Source organism: Antrostomus carolinensis, unplaced genomic scaffold, assembly GCF_000700745.2.
Source record: "Antrostomus carolinensis isolate BGI_N321 unplaced genomic scaffold, ASM70074v2 scaffold6267, whole genome shotgun sequence".
NCBI lineage: Eukaryota > Metazoa > Chordata > Aves > Caprimulgiformes > Caprimulgidae > Antrostomus > Antrostomus carolinensis.
This window is the reverse complement of record NW_010326545.1, coordinates 43164-68865: the sequence shown is the minus strand read 5'-3', so window position 1 is coordinate 68865 and position 25702 is coordinate 43164. Positions and strand designations below refer to the sequence as shown.

General features: G+C 36.6%; 1 protein-coding gene across 1 annotated transcript in view; it reads right to left on the bottom strand.

Annotated features, from left to right (window-relative positions):
• Positions 1-25702, bottom strand: part of CDK5RAP2 (CDK5 regulatory subunit associated protein 2) — a 77896-nt gene that overhangs the window by 10630 nt on the left and 41564 nt on the right. Inside the window, exons 20-31 of the mRNA XM_010171594.1 lie at positions 23802-24264; positions 20320-20587; positions 18778-18894; positions 16039-16642; positions 13948-14180; positions 11081-11129; positions 10116-10300; positions 8850-8975; positions 4285-4401; positions 2476-2665; positions 2151-2272; positions 457-705 (exon numbers count right to left, since the gene is read on the bottom strand). Coding sequence (XP_010169896.1) covers positions 457-705; positions 2151-2272; positions 2476-2665; positions 4285-4401; positions 8850-8975; positions 10116-10300; positions 11081-11129; positions 13948-14180; positions 16039-16642; positions 18778-18894; positions 20320-20587; positions 23802-24264 — 2723 coding nt within the window. The remainder of the gene's footprint in view (positions 1-456; positions 706-2150; positions 2273-2475; positions 2666-4284; positions 4402-8849; positions 8976-10115; positions 10301-11080; positions 11130-13947; positions 14181-16038; positions 16643-18777; positions 18895-20319; positions 20588-23801; positions 24265-25702) is intronic.

Below are 25702 nucleotides of genomic sequence, written 5' to 3'. Positions count from 1 at the left end.
TACAACAGTATCACTTAACAGCGATTGAAATAAAGGTAGAATATTCCTCAAGGGCAAAAAGGGGACAACTGATTTATAGAAAGACCATTTAGTGCACTTATTGATCATACCTGAGTAATAAATAGTCACTCTTAGCAAACACTATAGAGTTCTGCATTAAAAAAAGAACCCCCAGGTAAGCAAAATTTATGGCAATTTAACTCAGGCATCCTTCCATCCCAGAGACTGTCTGCAAATGCTTTTCTTGAATGAAAAGGAAGTGACAGTTGGAGGCCATAAGACAGTGCAGTGTGCATTTCACCTCCCCCTGCATTAATAGCTCTAACAGGAAAGGGATGTGAAAGGCCGATGGGCAGCTCCTAAATGTCCAGTTGATGTTGTATAAGGCTTTAAAAGCACCTTTAAAGAACAAGGCCCAGGTTCTACAGTGTAACAAAAGCATGTGTGGCACAGTACCGTTCATTCCTGCAAAACGCTGAGATTCTTGTTTGAAAAGGCAGTTGATATTCACAGCTGACACTGATCCCACTTCCTCTCTCTTTGCTTTGGAAAGTTGTTCCTCTAATTTTTCATGCAAAGACTTGTTTGTCTCTATGCTTCTTTCAAGCTGCACTCGCAAACTCTGGATTTCAGTCAATAGTTCATGTAAATCAAGTGGATTATTCTGATCTTTTCGGAATTCTTCTGATGCATCACATCTGGGATCTGAGACAATTTCAAAAGAAACACTTAACATCTTTAACAATTAAAATAATATTAGCCACTATCAGAATGCCAGGCAAATAAATTATAGCCAGCTTTATACCCAATATTTAGTGTTAACTACAAACAGCATTAAGATAATGGTTTGACAAAAAGCATGTCTTTAATGCTTCCACCCTCAAAAGATTTAAAGAGCTAAAAATTATTTTTCACTTTGTCCATAAAAGTAAAGAAGTCTCATGCCAAAAGAAAAAAAAAAATAAAAAGATAATGAAGAGGATTTACAAAATTTGAAATGTGTTAATGCACAGTCTGGGGAAAGAAAAAAGAACGGGTAATCTCAGAGTGTGGAGGAGGGATGGAGTAGAATTGGGAGTTTAATTTTATACACAGAAGAAAATAGTGATCACCTGGCAACCAGAGGAACAAATCTGAACCTGAAAAAAAGCAAGGGCCGCATTCATCTTTTCACAGAAGGAGGTCAGTACACAAACAATTCCATGTACTCTTTCATGCTGAAATCAAACTGTTCTCCTGACAGTGGGAAGGGGCTCAACTGCATGAGGAGAGTGCTGCCACTCTCTAATGACATTACCAGTTCTGCAAGGAGACTTGCTTCCACCCCTGAGTCAAATTTGGCTTAAAGCCTCATGCCAACAGGGCTCTTCTGCTGCAGCGAGGCATGAAATACAGGGATGGCAGGGCATGTGACTTAAAGTAGCAGGAAGAGAAAAAAAAAAGAAGAAAAAAACCCACAAAAAACCAAAACCCCAAACCTTTTACAAGTTCTTTTACAAGAACTTCCAATCAGAAATTTGATGGATCCTGTAATGAGTATGCAGCAATGAACAGCATTCTGCTTTTTGACCTCACCATACCAACAGCTATGTGGTGGTAGAGCTTCCTTAGAAAGTGTAGCAAGAACTTACATAAGCCTCATTCCTACCCCTCACCTTTAGTGACAGAAAAGCAGACAGGAAATTATTAAAAGCCTCATTCAGAAAGCAGTGCCAGCACTTCTCCCCAGCCCTAGGGAGAAGACACTACTCTCACATTCAGACAAGAGAAAGCACAAGCTACCTGAGTAAGCACTACCTGTGAGGATGCAGCAGCACGTATTTAGATGACAAGTAAATATCTAAGATGCCTATGGAGCCTATCCAGCCTGAGCCACTGAATCTTCAATATTTGTTTTTGGCTTAGCTAAAAAGATAAAGGAAATTTGGGTGTGCCTAGTCAGAACATATCACACATCTCAACCTTGCAGTTACACTGCTAAGTAAAAAGCAGCATTTTATCATCCAAGTTGTCAGTTCTGCTTTGCATAGTAATAACATGAGTAAAAACAAAGAAACAGTGACCAAGCCCTACTGTCCTTTGACAAGATCATATTCAGAGAGGGAAGGGTTGCAAGGACTAAGAGTACAGAAATAATTGTGCATTTATACCTGTCCTCTTCTTTCTTGCTTCTTCCAACTTTTCATAAACCTTGATCTCAGTTCGGAGTGACTGCAGTAACTTCTCATTCTCAGAGAGCTGATGTTGCTTTACATTAATTTCTGTTTGCAACCTGTTAAGTCCCAATAAATGGCTAAGTTAAAAGTTAAATTCTTCTCTTCTGTTTCAAAATCCCCTTTCCCCCATAACTGTTCCCTTGCCTTTCGAATACATCCATGCACCTCATTAATGTCAATGGCTATGGCTAAGCACATGCTTGTCACATTGACAATTTTCTTCTCTAAATGAATGTCTAAATGTGGGAAGAATCAATACCTGTTTAATTCATTACGACTGCTGTAAATCTGACATGTCAAATATCTGGTTTCATCCTCCTTTTGGCCAATTTGTTTTTGCAACCTTTCATTTTCTTTCTTGACGCATTCATAATCCTCATGAAGATGCTCAATGATTGCATTCTTTTTAGAAAGAGATTCTCTTAACTTTTCATTTTCCTTTTGTTTATCTGAAACAAGAAGAAACAAGGTATTCGCAGTGCCCACAACCCACTAAAGCGATGCTTTTTAACAACACCAGCTTTTTCAGACTGCCAGAAAATAACAGCTGCTTTTGTGAGTTTTAGGATTTCAGTATTTCAATTTTCTAACAACTTTTGCTAGGTCCATTTTCTGTAATGTGCAACATTTAACCCCCAGGGCTCACAAAGCCTCAATAAAAACCTGTGTGCAGCCTTCTATGCCAAACGCACCCAACACGTCTTGGAATTTGGTCAGAAGGATAGTATTCAACAACTACCATCAGCAGGGTCCCAAAGCAGGCACATTAATTTTGCCAATTCTCACAAAATAATGGAGCTTTGACTTTTCTTTAGGGAGAAAATAACTCAGCAGGATTGTTCTAGGACACGTTACATCCATGTTCCTCTTTGTCTCACAGAAATCCCTCTGTCCTCTCCTTCCCAGCTCCATTCATCTGCCGAATGAATCACAGCAGTCTTTCTTCCCTTGGTACAAGCTATTTCCCCAAACTGGTTCTGTGACAAAGAATTCCTGATAGGGACAACTGAGCATTCTGAGACAGCTGCAATCAGAGGCTTATGGGGACCCCAAGTTTGTTGTGACCCTACATTTAGTATTGGAAAAGGAGGAGGCAATTTTGTCAAATATACATCAGGGAGGAATCGTTCCACTTCCCAACAGGTTGAAAATAATTCTCTCATCTTCTGTAGTCTTGTTGAAAGAGTATGAAAATAGTAATCCCCACGTGCTGTTAAAAATACGCATCACCAGCCTTCCACTAGTGAGGGGCTAAGCTAAGACTAGACAGAAAGCACCCGAGACCAAAACATGCAGGAGGTATCCAAGAGGCTTTTCTTTCTCTAGTGCATCCAGGAATAAAAGGAAAAGAAGCTCACAAACTCCAGAGATACTGACATAATTTTAAAACACAATGGGGACAATGCTCTATTCATCACAGTTCTTACAAAAAAGGAACTGATATTATCAGATCATATTGTCAACCATGGAAACAAACAAAAGCAGGAATACATTCATTTAAAAAGCAGAACTTGAACAAACTGATAAGCACCAAGATGCACCAAAACAGCTGAGAGAATACATGACTCTGGAAGAAGCACCAGTGCTTTTATACAAAAAGTCTGAAAATATGGAGACTTATAACGTAATTGTGGCTTAAGCTGCTTTTAAGAACCTAGTTGGCGAGTTGTTGGTTTTCCAGGCAGAAAAGAAGATGGAAAACTTTTAGTATTCTCTCTTCACAGGTGTGAAAATAAGGAAAGTTTAAAATTAATCTCAGAGATTAAAAATACTTCCAAATGGATTCTCTCAGTTCTGCTTTCTTCTAAAGTGTTTCCAAAAAGATGGTCTGTGCAGTCAAGCCTCTGTAGCAGACTTCCGAACCTAAGTGTAGTTAGTTAGCTTCTCTTTGCAACTCTTCCATACTGAAGGGTCTCATTTTCAACAATAATGGATGGTTGAGAATGGAATTTCAGGGGTGGGAAGAATGGTTAAGTCAGTTTAATGAAAGGACTGTTAATATTTTATTGTTTTCTGATCTGAAACGAGTTGCAGTCTACTACTGTAAAGCAGAGTTTTACATTTTTACCTCTGGATCCTTTTGCTAGCATTGCATTCAGAACTTGATTTTGCTTCCTCAGGAAATGTATTTCAGAAGTCAGGGAATTATGCTGCTCTGAGCCATGGATAAAAATGTTTGCAGAACCTATAAATATATACATAAAAGATGATTTATGAGTCATCTCTAGGTCATTAAAGATTAAACTTTCCAGACAAGAACAATTTTTAAAATTGCAGAAAAACATGTTATGAAAGATATTTCTCCCCTATATATTTGAAGGTTATCCCTGCAGACTAAAAGGCCATACAGGTTAATGCCAAGTAATCCAAATCCCTGCATCACAAGTACCTCTCATTACTGGGCAATCATTACCAGGATTGCAAAATTATCCCTGGTAGTCTTCATCTATCAGCTAAAATTCTAACAGGACAAAATGTAGGAGTATTTTGTGACATTGTTATTCTTATAATGCAAATTGTAGGAAGGTTTACCGTATGTTTTAGTCTTGCTCTGCTCATGCTCTGTTGTATTTAATGACAATTGAAGGGGATCACTAGCTTCTAACAACTAATCCACAGTGGTTAATGCAGGAAGTAACATCACTAGTCTGGTTATACATTTGTTACCACATCAGTCTAGAGCATAAGGCTGCAGTCACTGTCTTTGCTTCTGACTACAAACTGAGAACCCATTTATGATCACAGGGATGAAGATTCATTCCTCTTAAATTCATGTATCTAAAATTTAGATAACTGAGCCAGTGTTGATCAACCATCAGTAGTCATGGAGAGAAACAGGCAACTCCAGAGAGCGACTCATCCAATGTATCATCTACACACCTCTCTGCAAAAGAGATGTTCTGTCCTCCAAAAAGATGTACTTCTCTCCAGTGTCCCCATGAGAAGATCTGGGTAGCTGGCATGGTTTTAGATGTCTAACTTTTAGAAACTTAAGGGTGATGAATCCTACTCTAAGGATCTTACTGCACTAGTCATATGAATATAAGTGTTAAATCGTGTATCCAGTCAGTCAAACTCCAGCCTAGGTAACCTTCATAGTGTACTGCATTTATGCTACTCATCCCACAGCTATATGTCATGTTACAGCACATTCTGAGAAGTGCCACATTCCACTCTCAAGGTGGTTGCCTCTGAAATGCAAGTCAAGTCATTATTATTGCCCTTTATAACCTGCTTACAGTCAGTAAAACACTTCAGGACCCACCAGAATTAACATTACTATTAAAAGTATTTTTCAGTTGATTGGTTATCCCAGTTATCTACTACACTTGAAAGCTTGAGATAACTACATGAGTGTCAACTATTTGGTTAATAGAGAAATAACCAGCTGGCAAAAAAAAAAAGAAAAAAAAATTAGTTGAATGTAGGAGAAGGATGCCTTTCAGCTCTGGCAGTTCAATTCAATTTGATGTGCTGCACTTCCTCTGAGTAATCTCATTTTATTGTAATCCCAATTGAAGCTTTTACCCACTACCTAACTGGGATGTAGTGTGCCATGATATGCACCTCTTGTCGTTACTGAAAGACTCAAAGGCTCTAGAAGCCTGGCACTAATGGCATTTTACTATCTATATGTTAAAGAGTTGAGGTAGCTATGTGAACTCAAAAGGCTTTTTCCTTTCAGATTTTAACAAAGCAATTCAACTTGAAGTGGTAAGGCTTGATGGTCTCATCTTGATTCTAATTTAATTTATTGCCCATCACCCAGCTTTATCCTATTTGAAAAGTTATGCTATCACAGTCCTAGTGAAAGGCTTCAGAATATAACTATTAGTTATCATACATAATAAGGGATAATGTAGAGCCAGTGGTAATAAGGCCACAATCCTGCAATTTGACCCACTACCGAGACTACTACTTCTGTGCAGAGCCCTGCTGACATCAATTACACTCTCTATAGATGCAAAGGTCCATCTAACCAGAGTAAAGTGGAGCATCAGGGCCTACAATTGCCATACACTTGAGTTTTCATTATGTTTTGTGCTGAAAAAGTGAGTGCTAAGGAAGCGTGCCTTGAAGGTTTCAAAGGAAACACTGACTGAAAGACAGGTACTATTGAAAATCACAGCAAAGAGGAAGGAAATATTCATTTCCAGGTACAGCAAAATGAAGGCATAGTAAAGCTGAAGAAGAAAAGTCAAAGTAGATAGATTAGTTACTTATGGGTTAAAAAAAGCAAACAAAAACTCTTTTTAATGTTAACAGTTACTTTAAATGTAACTGTTAAATGTTAATTTTAATAACATTTGAAATCTAGGAAACTCAAAATTAAACCTTTGATTTTATTTTGAAGCCTAACATTTGAAATGATTGAAGCAATTATTTTAGTTCTACTTGCACTGCAAACCTCAGCTCTATAGTAATGATGTACTCATTACCAGCACTTGAGTCATTTATAGACTACTAGAAGCCCAGAGGCATTTAAATACTTAGAAAATCTAAATATTAAAAATAGCATGGAAAAAATAGAGGGCAGATGTGTGTATATACACCTATATAATATTAATCAAACAAGAATAATTCTATGCATTAACTTTGGTTGAACAAACAACTCAGTATCACATGAATTTAACAGGCTCATTAACAATTAAGTACATTACAACTTGGTCTTGGTTTTTTAAAGGAAAACAAACTAAGGATATTAAGTTAAAAGTAAAAAAAAAAAAAAAAAAAAAAAGTTTTGAATTATTATGTTCCAAAGCTAAAATCTGCTTCAACTTCACTTAGCAACTTCTTTTTACACTGAAAGTCAAAAAATGCCCACCTATTAGGAAAAAAAGCAGCATCATTACTAGAAGAGAGAATACACATATCTGATAACATGAAAGAGATCTTCAAAACAAAGAGAAATTGGAAAGAGCTGATAGAACATAATAACAAAAAGGAGCTGTTCTAACAGGTAGTTGCTTTTTCCCTTTCTTTTCCAAATTTCCCCTCCATGCATTGGTAGATGGCACTAAGGCAAAGAGAAGATAGATGGAAGGTGTAAGACAGTTTATAAAGAAAATATACTTTCACTGCATTAATGGATGCCCTTGCCAGAATCTTTATGAAGCTGTAAAAGAGTTGGAAGTGTTTCAGTGTGGTTATTTCATGAGAACAGTATGCCTTTCCAGCAGTGTAAATACTTCATGAATGAAATGGATGGTTTTTATACACCTTTCCATCACTGTAAATTATTCCTGAAAGCAAACTGCCATTTGCAGGTAGTCTCCATTTAAACAACAACAGAAATGGATCACGGGGATGATGTAAAACATAATGAATCTAATGTCAATATTAGTGAAACTGAGTAAAAGGAAAGCATGTATGTATTTATTGCCTGCTTCCACTCTGAGTAATATTGCATATTAATCAATTGTCCTATGGGGAGAAATGTGGAAAGGAGAGCAAGAACAGAGCAAAGTGTGGGAAAATATGCCTGCTACAGTAAGCTTGAAAAGGTGCTGCAAAAGCATCCTTAATGAAAGCCTGGCTACGCTCTTGTGAAAAGTTTTGAACACACCACAGAGCTTGGCTTTCAAAGATGCTGAACACCAGCAACAGAGAGCAGTGACTCTGAATTTGCATACCTATTTTTAGTATTTTTCATCCACTGCTTTATATTAGAGTTTGGAATGAAAACCAACTCTGTGTTAAAATTTCCATCAGTTGCTGTCAGGGGTTTCTCATTAAAAACTCACAATGTCATTTTGCATAGAGCACATTTATCACACCAATCCATTCAAATGACAAGCTGAACACCTCTGTCTTACAGATATTTTGTCCCTATATGTAAACACAAGCTGGTTTTAAAGCAGTCATAAAATTCCACAGAGGGGATCTTCAACAGTCCTGTTAGCAGTGGTGCTGTACTGACCACCCAGGACACACACACAGTGGGGACAGGAAAGGTAATTCCACAACATTCCTGTTCAGATCAATAGTAGCAATGTAATTTAGAGCAAAGCATCTCCTACTCTATTCATACTGGGCCCAGGCCAGACTGAAATTATGTTAATAAAATGGGCTTCCTCTCCTGCAACTGCCCCTGGCTGGACATGGCAGAGGATTAAAAGAGGATGATATCCTAAAATCCAAGACAATTATAACAAAAATGATATCCCAAAGGCAAAAAAACACAAACAAAACCAGTCTGTTTGCTTATAACAGAACTAGAAGGGTCTTTCAATTCTCCAGATAAAATACAACCACGTTACTATTAAACATCACAGAACTACCTGGTAGTGCTGTTGTCTTGGCAATGTGTGCAGCTGTAGGTTTGAGGCTGTGTAGTGTACCTGTATCCTCAAAGATTTGTGCATCGGTACTGGATACACTTCAAGCAATGGATGAAGGAAGAGTCACATTAGATCTGTATTTATGCCACTCCACAAGTGTGGAAAAGCTGTGTCTGCTGACAGTGCTCAAGAGACAGCAGTATTCAGAGAAGGGCACATCATTTTCCAGCTGTACAGGGGTGTGGTTTATTCCAAAAAGCACAAAAAAACCCCCCACATTTCCAGCAGCATTTGATCCCTCAGGCTTTAAGCAGGAAAGGTGGCTTTAATTTGTGATGAAACAAACTCTTACCTTGATCTAGTTCCTTGTCTGTTACTTGTCTCTCAAGCTGCTTCCTCAGTCTCTCATTAGTTTTTATGGAGTATTCTAAACGTTGTCTCAGGATTCGAATTTCTTGTAGATGCTCCATTAATAACTCTAAATAAATCAAGTGACCACTTCTTAGAGTAAACTACTGTATTCCTTTACACTGTGTACTCCTGTCAAATCTAATGTGTGTTAATTCTCAAAAACAATAGAGCTGCTCAAAATGACAGACATTAAATATCCAACTCCACAACAGTCTCTTTCCATACAGCACCCAAACCATGCATTTAGTGCAGACTCCTACTCTACATTCTAACTTAAACAATGATCCAGTTTTAAGACTTCTTAAATTTCTTCTTCTTACAAAACTGTAGTAGATAATTTTATCTAGTTAAGATATACCCCAATCTGAGAAATGAATCCAAAGTTTTGCAATGCAGCTTTACATTCAGGCTTGACACACCAGTAATACACATTTGTCCTTATAACAATAGGAAGCTTACCAGAGTAACTCAGATATAAATTTGACTTTGACTCACACAATGCATACCATAATAAATAAATCTGTTCTATCAAGTTTCATTACTGTACCTTTTCTTTCTTGCTTTGCCATTCTACGATTTTTCTTCCATTGGCTGTTAAGTTTCAGCTTTACTCAGGAACTTATCTGTTCTAACTGTCACTATCTTATCTGTCAGTTTATCCATGTCATACACTCCTGGTTTACTCTGCAATATTTTTCTCCTGAACAGTACGTGCTATCTCAGCTATTAAATTTTCATCGCTGCCTATAACAAACTACTGCAAGAATCACTTGTGCTTGGTGAAACTATCCAGGTCAAACATGACACCACTTATTAATTATGCAGCACTTACAATTCTCAAGGAAACACAACACTGGCTTTTATAAAATTAGAAAATCCCCCTTTTTCAATGTAATAATCTCTTGACAATTGTCTATTTTCCCCTTATAACTTGTCTATTTAAAGACTGTCTGGAGTACTGTAAAAGATGATACTCTAAAACAACAAAGACACAAAACATCACAGTTAGTTAATTTTGTTTCAAGCAGGAGGCAGTTCAAATCGTTGTCATCTCTGTCTGCCTTATTACTGAAATTGCAATGATTATGCAAGATACTGGAAAGCTGAAGCAGACAAACATTCTTCATTATTTCTTAATTAGTTCCCTTGTGTCTTATTTATCACATTTTCCCAATATCCAGCGAATCTTCAATGGGAAAAGAATTACCTGGGGGAAACTTGTTTGGCAGAAGTGCCAGTGTGCCATGCTGTCCTTCTAGGTCATGCCTGTGCTCAAGTGATCCAAGAGACGACTTTTCTGACAAATCAAAGTCAGACAAGCTCTGAAGAGCAGATGGTACAGGTGATTCATCCTTCAGTTGCTGGTACAGTGTGGTGTTCTTCTCATTTTCTCTTTTGTGCCAAACAAACCGTTTTAAAATACAAAAATTATGTTATTACTTTGGAAGCATGAACAGAGAACATGGTGTCAAACGTACAGGACACAGGTAAAGCAAGTGAATTTATGCAGCAGAACATGACAAACTACTACACATCAGAGGAATATATCAAGACTGAAATTCAGACCTCACTGAAGTCAGCGGGAATAATCAAAGGACCTCCAGCCTAGCGTTCATGTTCCAGCTCTAGGCAGTCACCTTCGCATTAAGGGGACCTCAAGCTGCCTTGAACAGGATTTCTGTAGCACAGAAGAATCCCAGGCTGGCATAAAACCAACATATGCAGCATAACACCACCTGCTCTCTTCACCTTCAGCATAAGGGTGTTTTGAGAATGAAGTTCAACAGCACTGTACTTCCGTGATCCTGAGCCAGCCCCAAGGTCAGGGAAACAAAAAGGAAGCAGACTCTCTCTCCTAGCAGCTGCAATTAGGATAATATCTGAACATATACCACAATGTAATATTGCACATTTTGTTTGTTCATTAAAGGAACAATCTCGGTAGCATGATGCTTCCTCTCAGTATCTCAGCTGTTTGCTGAAAAGTGGGGGAAAAAAGTCTTAGTTTGGTTTCTATGGATATTTTATTAACACAATGGATATTAATGAAACAGGGAATATAAGCAAAACCCTCTCAAAAAGCAAAAGAGTGGAAGATGTGCTACAAAACTTGGAGCATCCTTCTCAAATTATCAAACTGTATGTTTGATAAACATTCAGTTGCACTCTTACCTTTGAGCTAATTCATAAAGTATAGTAACTTCTGTACCTATTGATTCTCCTGCAAAGCAGAAATAAAAAATTTATTAATTTATTGATTTTTTGATTAAAAACAGATATTGAGAATTATACCTTTTTCCTCTCCATCATAAACTATTTAAATATAGAATGGTAAATTAATGAGAAATTGGAGAAGTCAACAGATACTCAACACACTGTGTATTAATGTCAAATGCTGTACTTACTTAAGCAAAACTATTTATAGCCCAGCAACAAAGCAATAGCTTTCTCTGGAGTTAAAAAAAAATAAAATTACTAGGCACCACAGGTGCCAGATTTTACAGCCCTGGTGTTTTAGTTAGCATACTGATGTAAAATATTGTGCTATATGGCAAAAGGATTAGAGGTACATGCCATTACTTCTTCAATAAAAATTATATAAAACCAATTCCATCTCACTTAGATGTTTTTTCTACCCAGAGTCAGGGAAACCAGTTACCCTTAATAAAGGGGCACACACAGGATTTTGCCTGCAATATTCTCAGTGGTATAATGAGCACAAGCACAATTCAGTGCAAGAGACCTGGACTCAGACTCTAATCTGAATAAGGAAATAAGAGTTCTGTGGTGTCACCTTGCCTCCCCATATTTTAAATTTTTTGTGCAATTAAGCAAAAGTGGCAGGCAAGAGTTGCACAGCTGAAATTTCAGGGGAATGAACTGAAGGTCAGGATGGAAATGCAGAGACAGACGGTTGTTTATGCTTCTTCTTTACAGTCAATTCTTAGTATGCTGGATGTTCTTTATAACCCTACAAACATCATTTTATTTTAATGTGTGATTCAATGCAACACCATTGTGTTAGATATATTGAATTGTCTCAGTTGTCAGTGACTTTTCATAGTATATAGGATACCATCTGTTGGTTTGGGGATTTTTTTAAAGGCATTTAATGTTTATTCACTACACAGTCTTCTCATTTGTAATGCCAGGAATCTCTGTAGCCACTGAAATCATTGAATACACTCAATCTTTTATTACACTGCTATGACACACTAGCCATAATACCTTTTTCTCATACACAACTCCTTTATATGAGCAATTGAAACTGCAACATGCTGCCACTATCTTTAATGAAATGCAGAAGACAGATCATTGTATGGCTGGGCCCTGAATGTTTCTGAACAAAGTGATCTTCTAGAGCCAATTTCGGGAAGACAGAGGGGTCGGGTCCCTATTTCAGGCCACCTCAAGTGTTTCGCTGACATCGGTTTTGCAGCTGACATCTGGGGAGGTACTGCTAGTTGTTTGGGTCAGAAAGAGCAATACTTGTGATGACAGGAAAAGGTCTTGTTGAATTTCACTCATGTTAGCACCCCTTTTCTATTGCTTTGCTGGTAACTTTCTTCAGACTACAGACTGAAGGTAATATGCATGATATATTCTTCCTTCAGGTGACAGATGTCTATTTGGATGCTCATTTTACAAAACATGGTTGCATTTTAGCTCTCTATTATGAAAGATAGCATGCTTTTCTTAACCAGCTAGACTATGTGGCAGCAAGATGCAAGTTTCTTAGGAGAATAATTAGAAATGTCAGGAATAATACATCTCCTGATATGGTCCCACTTCTTGGACATTTAAGGCTTTGCCGCTCCAACTTAATGCTTTGCCAAACAATAGGTGGGGAAACTGGGATAAGCAGTCAAAGGAAAGAATTTTCAGATGGATAAGCTCACATTTTTCAGACAATATGCCAGTTTGCACTGATAATTAAAAGGGCTTTGCTTACTGGACACACGACAATGTCCTTTCCTGGGTAGACACTTCATTCAGCACTCTGATTTCTCTAACGTCAGGGCAACACTTCTCTGGTTGTCTTTCTCCTAGGACCCCTGCTCAGGAGGCTTTTGTTCTACCATTATCACCTACAGAAACCCTCAAATACACCCTGATTTGCAATACTAGAGTCTCTTAGATTCATGAGCTACTCAAAATTCTGAAAGGAATTATTCTCCTCTGCCTTCTAGCCAAAGAGATTTCCCCTTTCTCCCTCCTTATTTTAATTTTCTATGCACACCATTTGGTGCATTTCTCCATAAAGTCTATGGTCTGTTTTCTTGGTGCATCCAGTGACAGATGATTTTACACCTGCATGGTATTTAACTTGTGTTATTTCTACAGGAATATCAATAATGTGCAAATCAGCATGGTATTCTCTTCCAACCATCCAATGCACGATTCCTTGCAGTTTCTTTAAAGGCACTGGCCATAGAAAATTGCCTAGATGAACTACTAAATAGTAATTTCTTCTTTCACTCTGAAAGCACAGCCCAGATCTCTGCACTGCATTTATCCTTCTTGCAAGCAACTGCACTTTAGGGGAAAAACTGTAGGAACCTGTAATTTTTTCTTTGTAGTTAAACATAGATTGTGTTAAAAACCAGCTGTGAGCCATGCCCATGAGAACCCTTCAATGGAGATACCCGGTGCTTAGGCTCAATAAAGTCAGCTGGGCTCTTTCTTGAAATAGAAAATCCTGAAGTCTACTTGTAACTAAACTTTTACTAAACTATAACCACTCTATTTTGAACAATTAAAGTATGCATGTGCTAAGATAACTCAAAATGGAAGGTGTCAATATAGAAGACAACTACTAATGTAAAATCCCATCTTCTTGGAGATCTAAAATTTTATCTTCCAAGACAGTCCTTCCTATAAATCATTTAAAAGCAAGCAAGAGGGATAAGGCATCCTTTTCACTAAAAATAAAATATAAAATAAAATAAAAATAAAAAATAAAATAAAATAAAATAAAATCCTTCCATTTAAGAACACTAATATATCTCAGACAATAAGGACAAAATACTGCTACTCACCATACAGGAATTTCCTTTCTAGCTTCTCAAACAATAGTACACTTTGATTCAGTTGTTCACGGAAGCCTTCAGCAACATAATAATCTACATCACTGGCTTGAAGCAGTTCCTCAAAAGCTTTAATAAGGCCTGTCAGATGTTGGTGGTATGCAACACAACCACTGCGGATCTCTTTAATTCGTTGGTGTTGAAAGGAGAGTTCTTCAGCTTGTGAATGAACTAATGAATCATACCTGAGAAAATGAAATTATCTTTAAAGTAATTTTATGACAATAAATAACATTTAAATATAAATAAAAAGTGAATTAAACTTATATTCCTAAGCTGTAATTTTATGTGACTCAATTTTCTTTTAAAATGCTTTTACAGAGAAATATATTGTCTCTAACTGTTGAGTGTTGTGTTTATGGGCATAACTTGTGGGTTATTATCCTTCACTTAACTGTTTCATTTATAAGATGGGCAGAAACTAAAGGGCTGACTTATTTGTCTGCTTGGAAATAACCCGGATGGTATGCAAAGGTGCCAAATTAAAGTCAATAAGAGTGAATACGTGAAAAAATGTTTATAATACATATTTTTCCTGACTGGTTGGGGTTTTTTGTTTTGTTGGTTTTGGGTTGTTTTGAGTTTTCTTAATTCACTATGGAAGAACAGATGGAGCTGTCCCTTCTTCTGGAACTTTATGTATTTCCCACCAGGAGCACAATATTGGACTTTCTGAGCTGATGGTTTCACCTGGTCTGAAAATGCATGTCTCTGTATGTTTATTACCAGACACACAATCATGACAACAACTGTAGTGTCCAAACACTTTACTCCACACGCCAGGATATAAATTTCTACTCAGATCAACTGAATTTATTCTGCACATACAAATATAGACATCCCCTTTATACTGCCACTGTCTGTATCACAGATAGACTTCTTTCTACAAAATCATACATTAGCAGAGAGAAAAAAAAAAGAGGATCTGAAAATATGCAGAGAATCAAACAATATACAGAGCACAAACAGAATGTATGACAGTGTGTGTTGTTATAGAATTTTTATTGTCATTTGTATAGGAAGAGATGCATAACTCATTTTTGGATCTGTCACTTGTGATTCATGCAGCTGCCCTAGACCATGGCCATAAAAACTTTACAGTGATCCATACTGTCTCATTCCTTAATTTACACAGTTAGATCTTCCTTTGTAAAATGGATGAGGTATATTTTCAAGCTATGTAAATTTATATGTATTATGTAGTATGACTGTATTTTATGATAGTAATACTAAAAGATATACAATAGTCTATGTTGGTGGTTTCTCACTGTCTCCAAATATTTCTACTCAAGCACTCTGAAGAAAGTCAACAGGCCAAATACCTTTCTTTGTTAAACTTCCTGCCATTCTATAGGTCCCCAGGACAATATCAATATTAGAGGGGGGAAAAAAAGGAGGGTGGTGGTGGAAGTCAAAAAGGGTTTGGTCTTACAGAATCCTATTTTATGTCTGATTTGTATATATATTAGCCAAAATGTTGCCTCCAGTCCTATACAAAAAACAAGACTGCTCCTTTTCAGCCTCCCATAAATGATTTTCCAGCTTATGAGTTTATGCCATAAAATTTCATTCATTAATCTCTCTATATATACATCTTACCTTCACTTCCTTCAAAGGAAAGCATTACAGCACTCAACTGCAAAACAAATTCTAACCAGAGTGTAAACAACTTATTTTATGCATAAAGTCTGGTCACACAAACAGAAGGGTTAGCATGTATCTGCCAGCCAATTGCCCATGGAAACATTTCTATCTTAAATAGAAAGTTCCATTTCCTTACACTTGTCATATGAAAAAGACCCAAGTGGTGCAAAACAGTAATACTTTGATTACAGTTCTGTTGAAGAAACAGAAACATTGTTTTGTATTTCAAGGCATCTTTTAAATAAATGTTTCAGTTGTTTTATGGTAATGTTAGTGAAATTTAGCCCTTCCTATAACAACAGACTCCTATGTGAATAAAATCATCTTCATGTTACCTTCCTATGTTACTTGTTATTGCTGTTTACAAAAGGAACCTGAAACAGTAATAGCTTTACTCACTTGGATGGTGATGTTTGTCTCAGTTTATTCTGAAGATGGTACACTTCATCAAGATGTATATTTGCAATTTGCTGTTTTTCGTGTTCTGCCTCATTTGCTGATAGCAGTTCCTTAAGGTTTTGTGCTGTCCACGCCTCAGGCACTTTTGAAGACTCTGAATTCCTATTTTCCATGTGGATCTCATAATCCATCAGCTGATGATGGACACTAGAAAATGTTCTGATTTCTTGCCCAGCTGTATCTTGCACTTCTGTAATGTGTTCTTCCACAGGCAAGGCTGTGTCACTCAGAACTATATTGGAAATATCACTTGATAAAAGCTGGTCAGAGGTCTGTAAATGAAACACTAATATTTTGTACTTTTCAAGCTCAGACTTCATATTCTTAATTCTTTCTTTCAATTCTTCTATATCATCTATGACTTCACAGTCATCAAATGCATCTGTACTTGTTACACTCAATTTGAGAGAATGGAGGTACTTGGAACCTGAATATGTGGTGGCTGAGTCAACGTCCTCATGTTCCATGGAATAAAACTCTTCATTTATCTCTTTTAATGAACACTGGATATTCACATTGCAAGTGCTATGATGATTTTGCATTTCTGAAAAACAGGAGGCTTGTGTGTGAATATTAATATTTCTTTATCTGACATTCTGTTCTTAACAGCACTAGAATGAATTAATTTACTTCTGTAATAACAGAATAAAAATGCAGAATAATTACAAACTATACAATATTAGTTTTGGACTTTTGACCTCTTTCTACGATTTTCCTGTTAATTCAACTTGCACATCAAATATTTCAAACCCCTTATTGCCTTTCAAATAAACAATACTCAACATACACCCATTTTCCTTGCTGAAATTATTGCAAATTACTTTTGCTATAAGCAGTCCTGATTCAGACACCAGTGAAGCACAGACCTTTCCAGACACAGAGATGATAACCTCAAACATAAGGCACTAAGATTTACAAGTAGACTCTATAACTTTAAATGGTTCTTCCTAAAACTTCTAATTAAATATTCTATTTCTCTTTACTTCAAAAATCTATACAAAGCCAAACAGAGCATAATGTCAGTGGAATTTTAAAAAGATTATCAACAAAATGGTAACATTTGAAAAAGGGCCTTTAATAACTTCTTTTAAAATGTGTTCTAAACAAAATCCATAAAAATGTTCGGTGTTAAAGGTTTTATTAGCACTCAGAGATATGCTGTGCATGCCATATTAGTTGACTTTGCCATTCATAAGTAATGCAATCACCCCAGACTCAGACCAATAAAAGCTATATTTTCCTATATATATTCTATGTTTACAGTTCCATGTATGTTGAGGGTTGTGTTATTTTCTGGTTACCAGTAAATTAAATTTTCCCTCTTCTATTAGTTCTGCAAAAGATCACTACAAATTAGAACCTCCCTTTCAGGAGTCATTCATTGATCTTGTGGAGGTCTTAATACTTTCAAATTGGTTTCCAAGGAGAATTTGAATGCCCAGGTTCAAGCTCTAAACCAGTACAAAATCTCAGTAGGACAGCTGTATATGAAGACCCAAGTCAAGCCCAAGCACAAGGGAATAAAAACAAATACAACCTAAAAGGCAGAAAAAAAATGAATCTGTGGTACTGGGATATGACTGATTTGATATCAAGGCTGGATGATGTTCTCTGCAGTGCACAGATTGCTACACATCATTATTATGTCACTTGAAAGGTGACAAAATCACAGGACAGAAATCCTTCCAAGAAAATGCCTGTGTATGAATTCAAGAAGACACATGGAATAAGGGAATGAAACACTTGGGTTCATTAGCTTCTCCTCCTTCTCTACCAGTTGGTTGCTGCAGTAACACAGACGTCAAAGAAGGTTGAGGACTGAGATGGAAAAAAAAAACCCAGATACTAGATGAACTCTTAAACTCTGCAATCCTGAATTCATGAAAACGTTCCAAATCAAAACAGATATTAGGGAAGAAATATTTCTGATTAGAATACTGGTGATAGTTTTTAATGAAACACTGCCCTTTAATTACAGGAGAACCAATAAGCTCTCTGTGCATGTATGTCCACACACACAAAGCACACACATAGAGTACAATCCTGCAAACTGACCAGCTTCAATAAAACTACTTACACAAATAAAAAATTAATGATGTGACAAAGGATTACAAAATTGGCCATATTCTCTGTACTCTAAACTCAACATGTTAACCAGGTTCCTCAAGCCCTCCCAAAAAAGACTAATGGATGATGCAGAAACACGTAATACACTGCACTAAGCCTATTTACATTTTCATTAAACAATTCCATTAGGTTTCAACCTACTTGAATGCCTTCAAATAATTCAGATAAGCAAAATTCTATCATTCAATTGCTTCATTCCAATAGTTCATAACTAGATGCAGAAGCAATATGTAACAAACATTTAATTCAGAGAAGAGTTCAGAACTGAGGACATTAGCAATAGAGATCAGAGTTGGGCATACAACTCATTATTTTTACTGGAAACCAGACTCATAAATCCCTGTGGTCTTTCTGAAAGCATAACCCTTAAAAGACCAACTTGGATTCTTAGAGTAATTAATCCATACTAGCTAAAAAATGTAATTTAAAACCTACAAAAAATGGCAAGGGAGACAATTACTTGAAGTAAATTACAATTTTGGACAATTCAGAAGAAACTAGAGTTTTAAAATTTCTTTTTTATATACACACCATACCATATAAATGCTCTACCTTGATAGTTTTGCTGATTTTCCTCCATCATGTATTCATTCCTGCCTCCTGTACTCGGATCAACACCTTGCAGCTCTACTTGGACTTCACTATTATCCAGTTTGAGCAATGAGTTAACTGGAGAATAGAGGGGGAAGGTAAAACAGAAGTCAGTAAATGACTTAAAAAGAATTAAGTGAGGATAGTTAAAAAAAAATAAAATCAAACAAAGCCAAACAGAACCACCCCACAAATCCAAACTGATTCTCTGACAATCTGGAACAGGAAAATGATCTAAGGAAGACCAATTATTGAAAATGTAACACAAACAGTACTGGTCATACGGAACAGTGTTTTATGTATTTTTAAAACCCTTGAATTAATTATAAGGATAACTACTAAGAATGTGAATTGCAAAGGCTTCCTACCAACAAATTAAGATAAACATTTGCAAGTCCCCTTTGTAATGTAACAGCTAATCAATTTTTAGTGCATTTTTAGATGTTTTACATTAAGCTTAGAGAAAAGGCTAAAAAAGTTTCTCCAATATCAGCACTAATCATAAACTAATCTTCTGCAATCTCCCATTGCACCAAGTCTCAGAGTTACTAAGTGTGAAGTACAACTGTAAACAGGGTAAACAGGGTAAAGAAATCCGTGTGGAAAGGAAATCACAGGACTGCAGCCCTAACAGGTTCTGATTCATTCCAGGATCCATCTCAGAAGTGCTGCCTTTCCTGGAATTCTCCATGGATTTTGCACCTACCAAAATTAATTGCTATAGTCCTATCAGCTTAAGTATTTACAATACAGTTGTGCCATACCTGTCCTTTACCACATTAACATGATCATTAACAACAAAGCCTCTGCAACCTCCGTGTTGGACAGTGGTTCACTTACTAATTGATTGAATCTTATTTCTACTATTTACACCTCTTCTCTCCCTCACCCATCCTTTACATCTCTACTCAGTTTTTAATCTAACTGCTAAGTGCATTTTTATTTTTTTTACCACTCCAAATCTTTATCTAATACCCCTTGTTCCCTGTCCTACAATTTGTCATACTTTGCTGATCCAGGTAGTTTGTCAACAGCTGAGTTTAAATTAACCCAGCCACACTGGAAACAGACACAGATGACTTGACTGATCAGTAGAATATTGGAAAAACTTACTTATGTGGCATAAACAAATACAGTAATTTTGTACTCTCCTGTCTCCATTACAGACAGTTTTCATTAGACTTGGCATCCTATAAAGGAAATTTTTCATTTACCTAAACATTGACATAAATGTGTGCATGTGTGGGCACCCTGTGAAACTCATTTATTATATACTTTATGCCATATACAGCACTTTCTATTCCATATAAAGCTGCTTTACATTATAGTGGCAAAGATAAAAGAAAGAAAAAAAAAAAAAGGTGTTTTTCAAGATCTATACATATTTGCCTACCCAAGCAGCATTGTGCATATGCAAAACTGATCTGTTTTTACTTTCTACTACAAGAAAAGAAGCCACTATTTCAAGCGTATTACAAGTCATTACGTCTGCTCTTTATTTACCTCTCACTGATGTGCTTTCCTGTGCAGGCTCTTCTTGAAGGTTTTCAGTTACAGACTCATTCAATAATAACTCTCCATTTGTTTGTGGCTGAAATTGGTTGTTTTGTACTTCACATGCTTTCAGACCTTCATCAGGTGCCCTGGTACAATGTTGTAGTTTTGAATCTGCCTTCTGCATACAGGAGTTCAAAGGCACGTTTCTTAATGGTCTGGATGATTTTATGAGGACGGGCAGACGAGACTTCTTGGGCAGGAGAGCAGAATCAGTCTGAAAAAGGCATGGAATAAAATGGGGATTTGGTAGCTTGCATGTAACAGTCACATAAAGGAAGACTAAACAAACATTCCAGGAAAAATAAACATTTTCCTGGAAGATCAGTCAGCTGTCAGGTTAGTTTTGAAAATAAGATCACAATACCCTTGTAACATGAAAAACAAACATTCAGAGAGGAAAAAAAAAAAAAGCATATCCCACTGCTTCAGTTTTCTGTAAGTCACTGCTGCTTATGCACCCACAGCCACAGAGTGAATGGAGCAAGACAGCAAATTCACCATTGACTAGCAGAGACTTTTAATCAGTAGGCATGTGAGTTAACTCTGAAATGGTGTATGCTCTAGGAAAATAGTTTCTCACCCAAACTGACCTCTCTGAGTGCTGCTTCCCACTCTCTTCATTTATATCATTAATGTCTGACAGCCCAGTAACTGTTTCTCTTAAATCCTTTTTTTGTTTTTTAAATTGAAGATCATCCTAATTTTTCACAAATTCCTGAATGTATTTTCCTTTCTTCTTTTAGTCTCCACTCAACAGGTTCTATTATGTACCAGCCCACTTTCATATCTTTGGGCAAACCAACATAACTTTGCACCAGCCACAGAGGAAATTTATTCTGTCATAGAAAAATTCTTTATGAAAAAGAATAGTTTCTTCACCCATACACTCTACAAATTGCTTCTGCACAATTCCCATTTCCTACTGTAACAGACATTCTGTCATTGGAGTTTGGGGGGGAGAAGTTACATTTCTTAAGTCACTACAATTTTACTCTCTTACCTTTTAAAGGCTCTGCATAAAATAAGTGCGTCCTTGTTTAAACCACAGAGCATAAAATAGTGCTATCTCCAGAAAGATAAAAACATGCTATGTGTTGATGAGAGTTATAGAATTGTGTGCAATAATAATAAAAATCAATAATGGCATGTTCAGATAGATTTAGTATATTTTTTTGCTGTTCATTTGCTCCACCAGTGTCATAAGTCCCCTAATTTCTTTTACCACCCAGTGTATTCTGAAATACTTTTCCACATTCATTTCTTGGCAATTATAGTCTTTACACAATTTAAAATAATAAAAAGCAAGTTCCATTTTCCTAATGACATCCTCAATTCCTTTTGTACATATATGAATACAATATCATTTGGAGGCTGAAAAATAAATCCAGGCAGGATGAACTTCCTGCTAGTTTTCCTAAACTGCACTAATAACATTGAACAATTTCTAGTTGTCTCAGGGCTGTTGTACAGACATATTCATCACCCAGATTACCCAAAGTCCAGTACAGCTGGCTACATGAAATTATTTATAAAAGCAATTCAAAAGCAAAAGATACACTGCATTAGTCCAAACAAGAAAGCTTTTAAAGCAATTGACTCAGGGATTGCATTGAGGTTGAAACTGATTAAACTAGAGAGGAATCTGGAAAATGATGAATCAAAACAGTATACTGAAACTCAGGGAAAATAGGAACCTGAAAAGAAAAAGATTTGGGTGATCAGAATTGCAGAAAGAACTCTAGGTATTCCCCCTGGAGGGCAGACAGGCTTTTATTTGCCTTCAGAGAGATTGTCCTTCATTCCTCAGAGGTAAAAGGAGCAACTCAAAGACATCATCAGTGCTTTTAAGCAAGCCATCACAAACAGATCTTCACTAATAGACCAGCTAGGATCTCAAAACCCTTCCTCTTTTACTACCCATCTTCACTCCTCCTGACTTCTACCTGCCCTCATCTCTTCATGTGTTCCTGGAGTCAGCTGCCCTGGACAGCACCAACACCAACAAGATGAGAAAGCACATCCACTCCTCCTGTCTCAGACCAGCCAATGCATCCCAAAGAAGCAGGAACAGCTATCACAGTAGCCAAGCTGCCAAACACCACTGACCAAATGCCAAACAGACTACGGACATTAACAATAGCCCAAGAACATTTCCATTATTATTCTCTTTCCTTCCCAAACATAATTTTTTTTTCAAAGGTAGAAAATTTCCTGCCAATGAGGAAAGCTTAGAAGACTGAGAACGTACATGAAGGTACTCTGATAGATTTTGATTACATGTAAACTGTTTGGTGAAACAAGACATAGTTTTTGACTTACTTAGTTTTTTATTTTTCAGGGTTGTCATGACCTGTTGCTAAGATTGGTATGAATTTTCTAGAGTGTTTGCCAGGGACCAACCGTGCACGACAAAATCTTGTCCCTAAAATCCCAAATTACACTGAAATGTTTATGCCTGTAGAGAACAAAGTCTTATCACCATCTTTTGGTTTACAAGCCTTTTCCTTTAGAAAAACGAAACCAGAATAAAAATGAGTTGCTCCCAATTGCCAGCTCACAGAAATCTCTTGAGCACTGGAAACCGTTCTTTGCAAAAGGTGCTGAAACATTCTGTATTATCAGTGCACAAAATCAAAAGCAACACTCTCCTTTGTCTACTCTGCAAGAGCTAAGATCTTCAAAGAGTTTTCAACTTCGCTTCTAGAACTGCTACTGAAACAATACACATGAACTCTTTGGTAGACACTGTTTTCACAACCCTTCGTTTGGGATCACAGGCTGCCTGCATACAAAAGACTTGAAAACGTCACCTGACACAAGCACGTTACGTCTGTACTCACAAAACAGATTCTGTGCACTCAGATTCCAAATAAACATGAAGAACTGCCCCCATTATTTCATAGAGCACTACTGGTCAAAATTCTCTAAAAGCAAGACACTATGATAAGATGTTAATAAAAGCCTAAAATTACGATGAGTTTGTTGAAATCCACCATTAACTCTTCAGCATGCCCTCAGACATTATGCAAGTCTTCAATTTTCTGGAACACATTTGCCATTTAGACTTAATAAGCTCTCAGTTGAGAATGCTCTGGTTCTGCACATTATGAGTATCTATGCAGAGATATAAGGTAGTCCTGAATCAGGCCATTATGCTACAAACTATCTCTTTTTCCAAAAGCTATAATATTTACTAGTATCTGGTCCCGGTGAGAATTGAAATTCAATTAATTAATGTTCTAAAGCACACTGAAGTATGCAATGAAAAGAATATTAAGAACAATTATCTAAAATATATTGGGCTTACATCTCTTTCTCTAATTTTAAAAATTACACAAAAGCAAGATTTAATATTAGAAATGAAACATTTTTTCTCTTTTATACATCTATTCCCTAAGTACCATAAAGAGAATCTTAAATAAACTTACTTCATTTGTTCTTGTTAAAAAAAGTCTTTCATGCTGTTCACCCTTCTTATACACATTTTCGTGCTGATGTTCTCTTTCTGCATTTAATCTTGAATATTTTGTTTTTTCTTCTGAGCCTCCCTTTTTGCCTTCATGTTTGAATCTCATGACATTACTCTCTAAAGTCATTGTTTGTGTAGCTGCATCTTTCAATTCCACTTTCAACAACTCAATATCCTTATTAATCTGTGACATTGCATCTGGATAAAGCTTCTCTTTCCCATCAAAAGTTGATTTCAATTCTACTTGCTGCTTTAAGAATTTATTGACCTGTTTGAAATGCTTGAGTTCAGCTCTTAGTTGAATAATCATTTGCTTAAGATCTTTTTCATCCTTTTTCTCTGTATCTTCACTTGAACGTTCTTCCTCAGTTGTGTTCAGATGATCTAACAGTTCGTTTACAATTTTCATTTGTTCTTCTCTGCTATACTCAGGAAAGAGGAAAGAAAAGGCATGAATTTTTACTTTTATTTAAGCAAACAAGAATACCTTCTGAGAAACTCTTTTGCAGTGTCTTGACATATTTGAAATTCCCAGGAGATTCCATTTTACTCACTAACAAAGAGAGTTTTGGAAACCTTTTCACAACATGAGTTATATCATAAATTATCTCATCAATGTTTTTCTCCTTCTTATGACCATATATGTTCTACAACCCCTCTCCCCATTCGTAAACAGGTACTAAACCTCTGGTAACTAAATCAATTGCTTATGTAACAGCAACATAAGAAATATGAATAGATTTTCAAAAGACTTTACTCTCTGATTTAACTACCTTAAAAATAAAATTCTACTAAAACCACAGGAGAGACTAGCTGTTGACTTTTTCTGACAATCTATCCCTTCATGTATTTTTCATGTGACAGGGAAGATGGAGACTGAGAAAGCAGCCAAAAGCCTCCAAAAAACAGCTCACTACAGACCACCAAAATGCCCCACAGATAACTAGTGGTCCACGGACAGCAGTTTGAAAAGCAATGTTTTAAGTAAAACTGAAGCCAAATAGGAGAACATTTAAAGTATAAGCAAGCCCTCAAATTCTACAGATGATATCATGCATCCAATAGAGAGCTGTTTATGCCACTAAACATGCAAACTAGCATCTAAAACAACTGCATTTGTATAGCTAGCATTTGAAATAGTAGAAGCTAACTAGGCTTTTTATGTTTTTCTCTGGCATCTAATGCCATTAGTGAGAATTAAGTTATGCAAAGTACAGGCTCATCACCAGTCAATCTGGTCATTTATACTTGAATATAGAAAAGATTACACACTAGAGCGATAAAGATGATAGTGCTGGAATCACTCATTAGCAGACTTTTAAGTAAAATGTTATCTATCCATGTTCTAAGAGAGTAGTATTTCCTCATTTACCACTAACTAGGGCTTTGACAACTAAGACCATTTATGTGTGTTAGAGAGTTTTAAATAGTAATGTAAAAATATAGAATTGCTATAAAAATATAAAGTCAAGAGCATGCTGAACACAAAAAACAGGAGTTGACTTGTGGAATTCCACGGGATATTCTGCTACCAGCATTGCTGAGCACAACATAAGGGAAGGTCATTCCCATTACCCTCCAGAAATCACTAAGGTAAGCTGAAGAAGCAGCACTGGTGGGAAATGAAAAAGTCCCATAATGCTGTACATAGACATTAGTGTGGAGAGAACCAGGACAGGAACATGAGAACGATCTCCAGCAAAGCTCTCATTCAGTTTTCAACCAGGAGATTAAGTGGTGTGAGCATGAAACTGGAGGAGACAAAACTAGTCAGGGTGTGATTTTTCTATAAGTTCTTTTCTTGCTTGGTATTGCTCGGTTCCTATGGAAATGAGCATTTCAGCCAGGAGTTGATCAAAC